General features: G+C 38.5%; 1 protein-coding gene across 7 annotated transcripts in view; it reads right to left on the bottom strand.

Moving 5' to 3' along the window:
* Positions 1–13622, bottom strand: part of tenm2a (teneurin transmembrane protein 2a) — a 433542-nt gene that overhangs the window by 316700 nt on the left and 103220 nt on the right. For 4 of the 7 annotated variants that reach the window (XM_049484477.1, XM_049484478.1, XM_049484480.1 and 1 more), the window contains exons 3-4: positions 6844–6888; positions 1194–1466 (exon numbers count right to left, since the gene is read on the bottom strand). In XM_049484477.1, the coding sequence (XP_049340434.1) occupies positions 1194–1466; positions 6844–6888 (318 nt within the window). The remainder of the gene's footprint in view (positions 1–1193; positions 1467–6843; positions 6889–13622) is intronic. The other 3 variants (XM_049484479.1, XM_049484482.1, XM_049484485.1) reach the window with 1 other exon arrangement.

The raw sequence follows: 13622 nt of genomic DNA, 5'->3' as shown, positions 1-13622 counted from the left end.
CTCTTCCAAGGTGTTTCTTTATGCGCTCAATAGCTGTTGAGGAGTTTGATAAATTGTCAGCGTGAGTTTGTCTGATGTTGAAGTTCACAGCTGACGGATCTGTTGCGGGACTGCTACAGTTGTGTGAGAACTCCGCTAATGAGGCGGGGTTTTTTGTCTTTTCATTAACCTCGTTTGACACCTCCCGCAAACCATGCAGGGGTTTATGATGACACTGAATTAACGAGGAAGCGCGGAATTAGAGAATGTGCCGCAGAAGCTCTGCCAGGGAAAACACCAGAGGGGGAAACGGAGGTGGCAGCTTCAGAACTCAGAGAAACAGATGTGTAGTGTGGCAACATTTTAAGAAAAAGAGCCTCACCATGTGCTACATGATAAGAGCACCTTCTGTGAGTCAGCCTGACTCTTACTTACCCTCATCAGTCTTTTGCGTTCGATTCATATTAAAATGTCACATGCTGTTTGCCTGGCAGCGCCACTATGTCTAAGCGGTGGTGTGATATTATTCAACGTGTGCCGTCATTAAAGCTAATGCAACCACACTTACTACTCTGAGTGCAAGAGCTTCTATACAGAAATTAAAGCTGTAGTGCAAGTTCGACCAGGAGACTCAAATGCATGCCTCTCATATCTCGACCAATCACCAGTTCCCACCTGTCTTTACACATTATTTGCTTTTATATGCTGTTTTATTATTGCTCCTTTCTCCCCACCAACAGGGCCTTAACAAAAGACTTAAAATACACTTAAAATTCAAAGATTTATTATCCACCACGTTGTTAATACTATCAAGATTTAAAGATATTTGTATTACTTGCTTGCATTTGCAGTCTTCCTGGTTAAACTCCCCATAGAAATAATTTTCTAAGATTACAAATGTTTCCACCAAGCTTAAAAACTATGCGTCATTTAAGCATAAAAACATATTATTATACGTTTATACATATAAATGTTTCTACTGCTAAACATGAGTGCGTCAACTGAGTACATGTAGTAGAATGGTACATAATGACCCCTAACCTCACCCCAAATTAAGAACAGACAAATGAACAATGGAAAAATCACATATAGACATAACATATTTGCTGCTTCCATAAATCCCACTGCAAAAGCCTCAAAAAAAAAAATGTCTCACACACATACACTTCAACACACACACACACACCTCCACTCACCCCTTCACCCCTTCCTACCTGATTCGTCATCAGACTTGTTCTCGTTCTCGGAGTCGGTGAGTGTGAGGGCGGAGTTTTCACGGCTGGACAGGCCCGAGCTGCGGCGGGATTTGATGTCGCGGGCGCTCCACAGCTGCATGGCTCTCTCTGGAGAGATGGGGCCCTCTGGGTCCGAGTCTGCGTCGGAGCCGGCACTCAGAGAGTAGCCGTGCAGTAGCCCCAGGTCTGGGCAGTAGGCGTTTTGATGGGGGGCAGGCTCACAGATTCCCAACTCCGCCAGAGTGAAGTTCCCTGAGAACATATGAGAAGAGATGAGAAGAGAAGAGAGAAAACTCACGGATTATTCACTCCAGTGGGAGATGATGTTTTTTTTTTTTTGTTTGTCTGTTTACAGTGCCCTGGAGGACTAGTAATATTTACACCATATAATATGTGAAATGAAAACAATATCTCAAATAATATTACTAATGTTAATAATAATAGTAATAATAGTAATGTTACTTTGGATTTCTTTTATTTGTTTGTTTCATTAGTGAATGTGTGTTTATATAGAAGAATGCACATTTAAATGCCAAATGGCATGAGATTTATTAAATATGAGCATATAAACTGCACATGGAATGTTTATTTATTCCCACATCTGTATACTGTATGAGTGAGGATGAACACTGGCCAGCGTGTTCATGACAAGGCAAAAGGAATTATCACACCCTTGTAAGTATGGGCAAGGACTGATAGTATGTATGTTAAAGTTTCAAAGTCATTTAAATTATCCCGTCTCGTGACTTTTGCCATGTATTGTGGAAGCCAAAGCTTGTGGCATGTGTCCTCCTGTATTAAAATACTAAATGTAATTTATTTCAGAGTCACTGGTCTGTTCGTGCAAACAATTTAAGCATTACTAATACTCACTATCAGGCCTCACCTCATGCCACCTTGCCATGAGCACACTGGTCACTGGTGTTTACCCTAACTCACAAGATTACACCTCACAGCATACAAATGTTCAATTTACATACTGTTATCCCATGACTTTTGGCATTTCAGTGTATAGAATGACCAAATAGTTGCCAAAATGGTTGTATACAGATGGGCATTTCTAAAAACATGAAAACAGTTATTAGAAATATAGTGTGATCTACACTGCCTGGCCAAAAAAATTAAAAAAATCCGCTCTAATATTTAATCAAACCACCTTTAGCTTTGATTGCAACACACATTCACTGTGGGATTGTTTCCATAAGCTTCTGCAACGTCACAAGATTTATTTTAATCCAGTGTTTCATTAATTTTTCACCAAGATCTTGCAGCAGCATTGATGATGGTAGAGTCTGACCACTGCATAAAGCAGCTCCTCTCCATCCAGCACATCCCAAAGATTCTCAATGAGATTAAGATCTGGACTCTGTGGTGAACTCTCTCTCAATCCATGTGAGAAAATGATGATCTCATGCTCCCTGAACCTTGAACTCTTTCATAATTCCAGCAGCACGAATCCTGACATTGTCATCTTGGAATATGCCCGTCAATATGTCATCAGGGAAGAAAAAAATCCATTGATGGAATAACCTGGTCTATATTCAGTATATTCAGGTAGTCAGCTGACCTAATTTTTTCAGCACATACTGTTGCTGAACCTAAACCTGCAGACCAACTGCAGCATCAACCCCAGATCGATCATTTACTTACTTAAATCCAGGTGGAAAGTTTTTTTTTTTGGCCAAGCAGTGCATTTTTAATACCAAATCATCTGTCTCAAACATATAAAGTGCATCTTTTATACATTCATCTTAAAGACTAAACTTGCAGAAAAGTCATTTTGATGCCTTTAATCCTTTGTTTGCCTCGACTCACTGTCTAACCTGCTCCACTGCCTAATGCTGTAAAATGCTATTAAACATCCCGACTCTGTTGTCTAAATCTTCTCTGAGTTCTTTTCAGTACCAATAACAACCACTTCTCTTTTCATTTGATACAGTAGGTTATCTGTGAACACATAATCCATTCTCAGCCACATAAACAGACAGCTCTATTCTGACCCTAAGGCAAGGAATTCAACAAAGCCTGACAGTGTCTACTGAAACAATATTCTTGACAATGATCTAGACTGCGCCAGAAAACTGATTTTGACAGCGTCTGCTATCGTTTCGCTCCTCCATCTGCACTGTATATCCATTGTCACTGAGCTTCCCCTCTCCCTGACAAACAGGCAGGATGTATAGAAGGGGTAGCACAGAAGAGAGAGAGAGAGAGAGAGAGAGAGAGAGAGAGAGAGAGAGAGAAAGAGATATTTTGGCAAATGAATGAGGGCATCTATTTTGCTCATATCAGGTGCAATATAAAATGTTAAGAATAAGACGTATTTAATCTTTATTATAGCTGGAATTAGTTTCAGTCTAAAACTATTGTAATGGAAGTCTTTTGGGCTCTAATGGGCTCTGGAATTATGGTGCTCTGTCCATTTTGGGGGGGGGGTGTATTAAGGATGAGTTCATCATGAGGTGTATTAAGTGATGATCATCTAACTTTCTGCAGCAATCAAATCGCATTTTTTTTTTTTTTTTAGCACACTAGCGATCTATAGCACACCTGTCAATTGTGTATTGTGCAGTTTGATTTAGGGCATGCCGTGTGTCTTTGGTATCGCAAGGGCTTAAAAAGTAAGCCTTATTCGACTCAAAACGTGCAAAAGGCATGTACTAATTTTCTTAATTAATCATCGGTGTGTTTATTGGGCGTAACATGAAATAAACCAATCAGTGTATCACTTGCCATTCCCTTTAAGAGCCAGGTGAGCTCTGACTTTGGTGCATTCGTATCTTAACAGCGTGACGCTTTTGTGCTTCTCAGCAGTGGATACTGTCCTGCGTGTTCACGCTGTGAAGGTACACCAGCAGCTCATTTAAGGGAAAAGTAATGCAATTTTATTCTTTATTCTGTTAATTGTTGAGTTAAACGTCAGGTTTGAGGTCTGCAGCACCTATAGGAATAGACTCCGATGATTGACTGTTGACTAGGTTCATTTCAGTCAGTGGCGCACCTGTGTTTTTTTGCCACCAATATAGAACCACGTCCATCAGCTTAGATTTATTCCTAAACTCTTATTTAACGGTATGCGTGCAAGAAGTAAAAATTGATTGTTCACAGGGTGTAAGATAGAAAAGAGCATCATGACACGTGTACATACATGAGTTTATGATCAGCCCCATTGTTTAACTTAACGACAGATCAAAAAACGAACATTTAAGAAGCAATAACTCAAAAGAAAAAAAATCAGTGTCACAGGAGTTCCCAGCTAAAGCCTCCAAACAACCACAAAAGGTATAGCGCATGTGGCCGAGTGTGTTGATTCAACACACAGGTTCAGAGCACCAGGCAGAGGCAGGTCTAAGGGCTTAAGCTAGAGGATCTGAGTTCAGACACTGGGCCGTGTACAGAGCAGGGCTACCTGTGGCTAGGCTTAACGGGCCTATTGTACCCTGCAGCGCACACCTGCCGCGCACCTCTCATCCATCTTACCACACACATGCCTACACACACACACACACATACACACAGCAAACCTACTGCGACTTGCCAGCATTTCCCAACGGCGGCTCTGCACCCAGCGCCCATCCCCAGATAAATATACAGTATAACATCATCCAGATTAAAGCACATCAAACTAAATCAATAAACACAATGGAGGCCCAATTACAGCTAAGCCGAAGGAAAAGCAATTAAGGGGAAAAGGCAAGCGCAGCCACTTTCTTCTGTATAGTAATTAAAAGAGCATTGTCGGCGCAATCCCTCACAATCAGCTAAGAACGAAAGTGCAATTTCAATCATTAACAGTCCTCGCTTCTAAGTGTAGACCAGCAAGGATTAGTTTGTCCAAGATCACGTGTCTGTTTGGGGACATAACAATGTTTTGTGCAGACACTGTTTGAGTTATGTATACATGTTTTTTTTTATTATTATTATTAAAACATTTACACTGGTTTAACTGAATAGAAGTTAATAATCATATTTTAGTAGCACTAATTAGTGGTGTAACAATCCACACAGCCCATCATTTGACTTGATTCATGATACTAGGTACATAAATCCAATATAAATGAAGTAAAACAATCTGTATCTATGCTGTGGCATAGCCTACTAATGAGATTAGCACCAGTAGGTGGAAACAGTGTTGTGAATCAAATATCAAGTTTAGTAAAATGTTCATAAAACATAAAACATCATAAATCAGAAACGGTTTGGGCACATTCTCTATTGGGGACAGATCAGGACTGCAGGAAGCCCAGTGCATTACTGGTATTCGTAACCTCTTCTTCCACAGACATGCCTTTGTAAAGTGTGCAGCAGGTGGTTTGCATTTTCTTGTTGAAAAATGGTTGGACACCCCTGGGAAAGATGATGTCTTGATTGCAGAATGTTGTTTAAGATGTATTTTAAATCTACAGTATACTACGACCTATCATTTTCCTGCCCACAATTAAAATTAAGTATTTTTGTAACACTTTACAATAAGGACACATTAATTAACACTATCTATCTATCTATCTATCTATCTATCTATCTATCTATCTATCTATATATATATATATATATATATATATATATAATGTTTAAAACTGTTTCAACTAGCTTTAAATAAAAGTTTACTTGAGACATTACTTAACATTACTTAACACACATTTAACAATGTTTATTACGTACGTGTAAGATGTCTTGTCTTAAGTACTGTCAATTGATGTAGTCTTTATGTACTACTTGTAATGTGTTACCAATATGTGGTAGTAACTGCTGTAAATAAGACAAATGGTTGCAAAAATGTAGCTTAATTAATTCAGGATAGAGTTTATGGTAACGTCCTAATTACAGATACTAGCATGCTATGAACATATCATGCCAAATGATGTCATAATTATGTCAATTAGTGTAACAGTGTCATTTTATCATCACTAATATTTTTTTTTTCTCCACACTCTTAACCAGGAAGTGGTTCTATAAGTAATTAATGAGTGGGAATAATCTTTAAATTGATAAGGTAACTTTACTTCAAGTAATGGTTCTTCAGCCCTCCAAAAGGTTTTGCAAATATGGTACTTTAAGCAACCAAACGCAGTTATTCTATGGTGTCGCTTAAAGACTAATTTCTAGCATTTTAATTTTTAAAAGTATGAAAGCCTATATTATACCAATCACTACTGTTGATTATTTGTTTTAGACAAAAATCATCTGTATTGATACAAACAATAAGGCTAATATTAGGTCAAAATAAATATTAGGTCCAATAAAAGAAAAATACCCAATTAATTCAGCTAGAACTCATGCTATGCTGGAGTACTTTCTGTTTCCAGTTTAGTTGGCCAATAGGAAGTAGGCAGGGTCATCCACAAATTAGCCACCTTGATAGATTTATGTTTGATTATTTGACTAAACAAGTGGCCAAAAAAATAAATAAATAAATAAATAAATAAATACATATGATTCATCATAAGAGTCATATTGAAAAAAAAAAACATTTGATAAAAGTATTAAAATTATTAGATTAAATACATATGTATATATGCTTTAAACACATATGTGGGCAGGGCATGGATAGGTCAGTTTACAGATAAGTAAACACAATCTAGACTACAATAGCTACTATTAACACACATCCACCCTACACTACCCATACCTGACAAGAAGTACTGCAGGAACACCGGAGAGAGCTTCACATAGGCTAAGAGAGCAAGAAAAAAAAAACCTTAAGAATCCTATAAAAACACATTTAAATGTAGCTTTCACTTTTACTGAAGACATTTTCTACAGAAAAAAAAACCTGAAAAAGTCTTTGTTTCTTAGCTTTTTCTCGTACAAAAACAACAGAAAGGTGTGAAACAATGTGATAATTTATGTATGCCTATGTGTGCATATGTGGGAGTGTGTGCGCATATGCACTTGAAAGTGTGTGTGAAAGTCAGCAGGTGTCTCCTCTAACCACCATCCATTGCTTGTTGTTGTTACTTTATGAAATACATTCTGTAAACCTTATAAAATTGCAGAGAAATACTGTAATTATGAAATTATGACGGACGCAAGGCTTACCAAGCATTCACCTTTATTTTACTCATAGTTTGACTCTCTGTTTGTGATAAATACATTTAATGAAGCCCACATTTAGGCTGTGTCTCAGATGCAAAAATGCTAATGCATTGATCCCATCTTCTTAATTAACCAATGAAATCAACCATATTTCTGCACATATAAGGAAAGCTGTGGGCTAAAGTTGTAATTTTCACCAGGAGTATGAAGGTTAATAACAGACACATTAATAATAAGGAAACCATCCAATGACGGCAAAATGAATATGGGTTTTTCTGGTAACACTAATTATGGCCTCTGTTTACGGACATATTCCCGCCCTCTCAACAAAAAGAACCAATCAGCTTGCCTATTGTTTCATGAGCAATGTGCTAGTGAGGAAGCCCACCCTGGATATGGAGATCTGCGCAAGTGCAGTGGCCACAACAAGCTGAAAAAGGTTGACTTTTTGCTTTTTATTGAGCCAAATACCTCAGACATTTTGTTTTTGTTAGATTTCATCAGTGATATAAAATATGCCACAGTAAAATATGTTTTATGTTTTAAGTATTTTCAACTCTCCTTACTGGAAAATAGCACTTTTTGAGTCCCAGTCTTGCAATAAGTGAAGCTTTGCGGTGCATGTCAGACTTTAGTCTTTAAAAAAGAAAATTCAGAGTCATCCAGTGCATGGTTGGTATTATTTGATATAATGCAGTCATTTCATGGCAACAGCAACAAATCAATAGCTAACCGTGGTTGGATTCATACATGGTATGCAGCAATAAAGTGAAGATTATGCAAAGGTATTTTAGATCAAATCATAAATAACATCAATTCTGTTCTCTTTGATTGCCTTAAAAAAAAGAACTTATCCTTGCAGATAGAAAAAAAAAAAACCTTAGTGGCTCCAATAGTGCTACTCACTGAAGTGAAGCATTTCTGTCAAAAAATAAGGTTCAGAGAAGGCCAGGAGCAAGACGAGTGGAGATACTTTACGCTCTCTTTCTCACAATGCAATCTTCTTTTTAAGAAAAGAAGACTACGAGGATACTTTAGAGACGAAAGCGGCCTTATCTGGCACTACTCCACACTTCGGCTGTCTGCTGGGGGAGAAGAGGGTCAGAGCAGTGCAGGCTCCCCTCGATATCCTCTAAAGGTAGCCCTGCGATGGCACATTAAAAATAATCGTTACAAAAATCTCACGCAGTGTTTTACTTCGGGCACAACGTGGCCATAGACAGTTTCTTCACAACCTTCCTCAGAGACAGTTATTTCATAAAAATATGAATGAATTAAAGCCTGGACTCCTTTTTAAAAGCAAGATATCCCCAGTATCCCCTCGAATGCAGCAATTTTAAATCAATCTTCTCCCATTTCCTCATATTCGGAGAGGGAAAAAAGTGATGGCGTATTCGCTGAGAGCTGAATTTACAGTTGAACCTGAGAGCTGAATATACAGTGTTCTGCAAATTGCGAAGTAATGGAAGAGCCCTGTTCCCTTCTCATGTTTATAAATTCACGCTGAAACCAGAGGGGATCACGCTGTGCAAAATCGGCAAGCTGGCGTCCTTCATAAAGAGGGTTATATTCCAAGACATGAGAGGATCTAAACATTTACGTGCACAGGAAGATCTGTCCTCAGAGCATGCTAAAACTGCCAGTCCCTGAGGGTGCGAGCTGCTCCACAGCTAAGAAATATAAAGAAAAACACATGTGAATCCTTGGGATTGCAGGATGAGAAAACATATTTCTTATTACATTGTTTCATGATTTTGAAGTTGATATGAAGCATCTCACTTTTGGTCTTTCTATGAGGTTGATGGCAGGGCACTGTACTGACTGAACAGTCTGGAGAACATAGCGTGTGTGTTCTAAGCCCTGCAGCGCTCCTCTAAGCTATTACTTTGCTGACAGTAACACACAGACCTGAAAGTATGGATTCGGGACAGACTTGTATGATATATAGACTTTATATATACTGCATCTACTGTAGGGATGCCCTAAAATCTAATGTTTTGGTCGAAACCAAGATTGAACAAAATGAATTTCTATATATATATTTTTTTGTTTTAGTTTTTTTTTTTGCAGGTTTTGTCAACTTTTCACTACTGCATGAATTAAATGGCCTTAGATATGTTTTATATTGAGGTAAATGTAATTACAAATTAACTACTACTAATTTAAAAATGTGCATAGAACAGTTTTACCAAATCCAGCAGAAAACCCAACAAAACAAAATATAAACTAAAAATAAATTAGTTATTGTTTGTTATTAATTATTCAGTCTTCTTACTTTTTTTTTTTTTTTTTTTACTATTTTTGCCAAATAATTCTGGTTGCCAAATATTCAGCGCATGTTACAGTGCCATTGTGGTAATAATTTAAAAATGTGCATAGAACATTTTTAACAAATCCAGCAGAAAACCCAACAAAACAAAATATAAACTTAAAATAAATTAGTTATTTTTTTGTTATTAATTATTCAGTCTTTTTACTTTTTTTTAAAAACTATTTTTGCCAAATAATTTTGGTTGCCAAATATTCAGCGCATGTTACAGTGCCATTGTGGTAATAATTCAAACATGTACTAAACATCATCTCTCTGATTCTTATAGAGCATCGATTGTTTTGTTCCAAAAAGGACATTGCTGCATTATTCCTGCATTATCATTTTGTTTTCAAAAGGTCTGTTTTTGCTAAATCACAGTTTCCACAATCACCAAAAAATAAGCCATTTTTCAGTCACGTGATCTCTTCCTGTCAACACAGGGGGTTGCTGGCCACATCAAATGAACAAACCCAACAGACTGATGATATGACTTCCAAGACAGCATATCTGTTAACTTCACTCCTGTCTGTAAATGCGAGAATCCTGGCAATGATCCCACTGCCTGAGGACTTGTAGAAGGCGGAAACAGTTCAAAAGAGGAGTACTCACAGCTCTGGGGAGCCTACAAGTGCCATAAAGACAAGTGCTAGGAGTGGGCGATGATGGTAAATGAAAAGAGTGCGGGAGAACCTCTGCTGTAATTGAGTAAACAGCAATAAGGACCCACAGGAGAGCATTGGGTGGGGGGAGCCTCCCTCTGCTGGAGACTTGTCACTGCATTGTGAGTGGAGGAGACAGGTTGGAGAGCAGAGAGAGAGAGAGAGAGAGAGAGAGAGAGAGAGAGAGAGAGAGAGCGAGAGAGAGAGATCGTGAAAGGGGGAGGATTGAAAATTGATAATTGATAGCTGAATTCGAACAATCATTTTTTAAGATTGTTGAGGTAAAGAAATAGCAAAAAGAAAATATTACACTACTGTCACCTCGAAGGGGTAATTAGACTGAAAGCAGACAGCAGTTTTTTTTCCACAAACACAATTCAAAAGGAAGACACATAGTCAAAAAACAAAGCAAAATATCAGAATACTGTAATACACACTAGAAATATAACCCTCAGAGCTTAGAGTTCAATAGAAATGCTAATACTTCACAAAGAGTCTCTTGGCTGGGGTTCCTTTATAGAGCATGTCAATAGCATTCATGTGAGCATGGCGGGGCCGGTGATCAGAATTCCGGTGGGCTGACAACTACACTACAATTACACTGCAATTAATGCCCCCTATTGACATTATATATGTGGTTATCTATTGGTAATCATCACATTGCCAAACATTTATTTCCGTTAAGAATTTAGTAAGAAATATTGAAAAATATAAGGAAGTTCAGAGCTAAAATACTTTATGTTATCTTTTTCTCTTTTCTATTTCTCCATCACTGCAGTTTAGTTTAGCTAAAACCCCCTTAAAAAGCCTTACAGCAGGAACTTGATTATTAATATTTAACTCTAATGACCACACAGCATGGGGACAAATAAATAACCCTTTTAGTCTTAATATGACTCTTGGTTTTCCAAGCTCAGCAGAGCGGTTGTTTTAGTCATGCTTGCCTGCATTACTTTCTTTCTGTGGAGCTGGAGCTCACACTGAGGTAATATGCCAGCCCTGCTCAGCCCTGAAGCCTGTGTAAAGCCCATTGTCGGTCCCAGAGGTGGAGGCTGCTCGCCGGTCATTATGCTTCGTCAGGCTCATAAAAGAGCCGTTTAAGTTTGGAGAGGCTGTGAGAGGTGGACTGATTGGTCATTTGGGTGGCACTGAATGGCCTCTGCTCCAGCAGGAGGAGGAGCTAACATCTAATCGCCGAACAGCAGAACTCTGGAGCTCTCTGTGACCCCATTGATCCTACTGTAGAAATGTCCTGTCCATCTTCCATTTACTGATCACATATTTCGTTTTTTTACTCTTAGCAAACAAACCAATCTAACAGCAAAATATCAGAAATGTAGTTCAAATCCTCTGGTACTGTCTGTAGCATATCATGTACAGTCATGGCCAGTGTTGGCAGCCCTGAAACTCCAGAAATTTCAGAAAATTAAATATTTCTTCCAGAAAATTGCTATTTGTGTATTGGAATAACACAAAGATATAACGGAAAATAAAAAGGTTTTTTGACATAATTTTACACAAATAATAAAAAAAAATGAGCCAGACAAAATTGTTAGAAATCAGTTGCGTCCTATAACCATCAACAAGCTTCTTATGCCTCTCAGCTAAACCAAACTGGTTTGTTGGATTTCATTTTCTAGCAGGATTGGCACATGCCCACACTGCTAAAGATACAAAATGGCCTTATATAGGATTCTATTTTTCTGTGATACTGACTTTTGAGTTTGCATTAGCTGTAAGCCACAATCATCAACATGAACACATTAACATTAACACTCTTGAAATAGATGACATTTGTGTGTAATAAATCTATATAATATATGTGCTTCACGTTTTGAACTGAATCACTGAAATAAATGTACATTTCATTGATATTCAAATTTTGTGAGATACAGCAATATATCACTTTAGCCCAGTGATAACAAAGAGTCACAAAAAAATTAACACTCAATATGCTAACATCTACCAAATTTCACACAACTGGTCTGTTTTTTCTCTTCATAAGCAGCCAAACATGAATAGAAAGGTGCTTAAAAAAATAACATATGGAGAAGAATAAACATCTCACTAAACATTGGGATCAGAAGACAAGGTGGGTAAATGAACATGAAGAACATGAATGATTCAACACCATGTTAATGGGACAAACACACACGTGTGATGAATTAAATGAAAAGCAAATAGCGAATGCGCTAGGGAACGATGAGTCGGAGAATGAGCGATTGAGTACAGTCATAGCGCTCGGGTGGAGTTAATGCAGTGCCATGGGAAGAGGTAGAGCAGATTAAACCCTTGGACATGCTCTTGGGCCATATCCTCAGGAGTATCTGTGCATGACCTGATAAACACTTCAAAGCATCAGGCTCATAAATAGGAAATAAAAAAAAAATGTGAGAGGGGCTCGCAGATAGCTATCGCTTTGTTCCTGGGAGGGGATGACATTCTGTGTTAGAAGAAAACGCTGAGGAGGACAAGAGTGGACGTTTCTGTGAAGAGAGCACTTTTCTCTCCTCCTAGGGGCGCCGGTGGGGATCTAACACTTACCTGTGGGAGGCTTTGTGGTGCTTACAAAACCTTGATCATCAACACGCCGCTGCTGCTGCTTCTGCTGCTTCTGCTATCACACCATTCTTGGCTTATCGGAGCGCTTCCTCCCTGTTGCCCACACTTTTACCAGCTAATAGCAGGAATTTAACTTTTATAAAAAAGTAGGAATTAATATGAGATTAATACACATGTATGTGTCTTCTCTGCTTGCTTTATGGATTATCGTGGAAGTTCTTGAAGTCAGAGACAGATACAGATGACAGCAGCAGCTGCCTCTTCACTCAAGCTGAGAGTGACTGATTGACTTCAGTGGTAAAGTGCCTGAGCAGTGATGGAGAGTGCCGCTAATGAAGGACCGTGATGTACGTGGAGCCTGGGGGATTTGACAATGCCTAACTTTGATGAACATGCAAGCGAAGAGGCCAGACACAATTTTCAGGTACAGTATGTCTCATTCAGCCAGGCGCACGCTCCCATTTAGGGTTAAGTGCCTGACATATCCAAATTCTTCTCCAAATTGAAATTGAAGTAGAAACTGAAAAAGACTGCAATTTTAGAGAATAGGAACCTGGGTGAGAAGAATTAAGAGTAATTCTGGTAAGAAAAAAAATAAGATGAAATGTCGAGAACAAAAAGACAAAGAAGGATGCAGTCAGAGGAATGACACGGTCAGCCCACCAAGTTTCCCACCATTGCAGGATGCTGTGATGAGGATTGTGGGATTGTGGCTCCATTAATGAAATTACACAGCTGGTTCCATATCTCTTTGGATCCCTGCTAAGGTCTGATCCCTCCCCTAGAGCCTCAGCTCAAGCAACTACTGTGCACAGACACAAACTCGCACACAATACAAAG

The sequence above is a fragment of the Astyanax mexicanus genome, chromosome 10, assembly GCF_023375975.1.
Source record: "Astyanax mexicanus isolate ESR-SI-001 chromosome 10, AstMex3_surface, whole genome shotgun sequence".
NCBI classification, from domain to species: domain Eukaryota; kingdom Metazoa; phylum Chordata; class Actinopteri; order Characiformes; family Acestrorhamphidae; genus Astyanax; species Astyanax mexicanus.
Note: the sequence above shows the minus strand (reverse complement) of the source record. Positions and strands in the feature narration are given on the sequence as shown.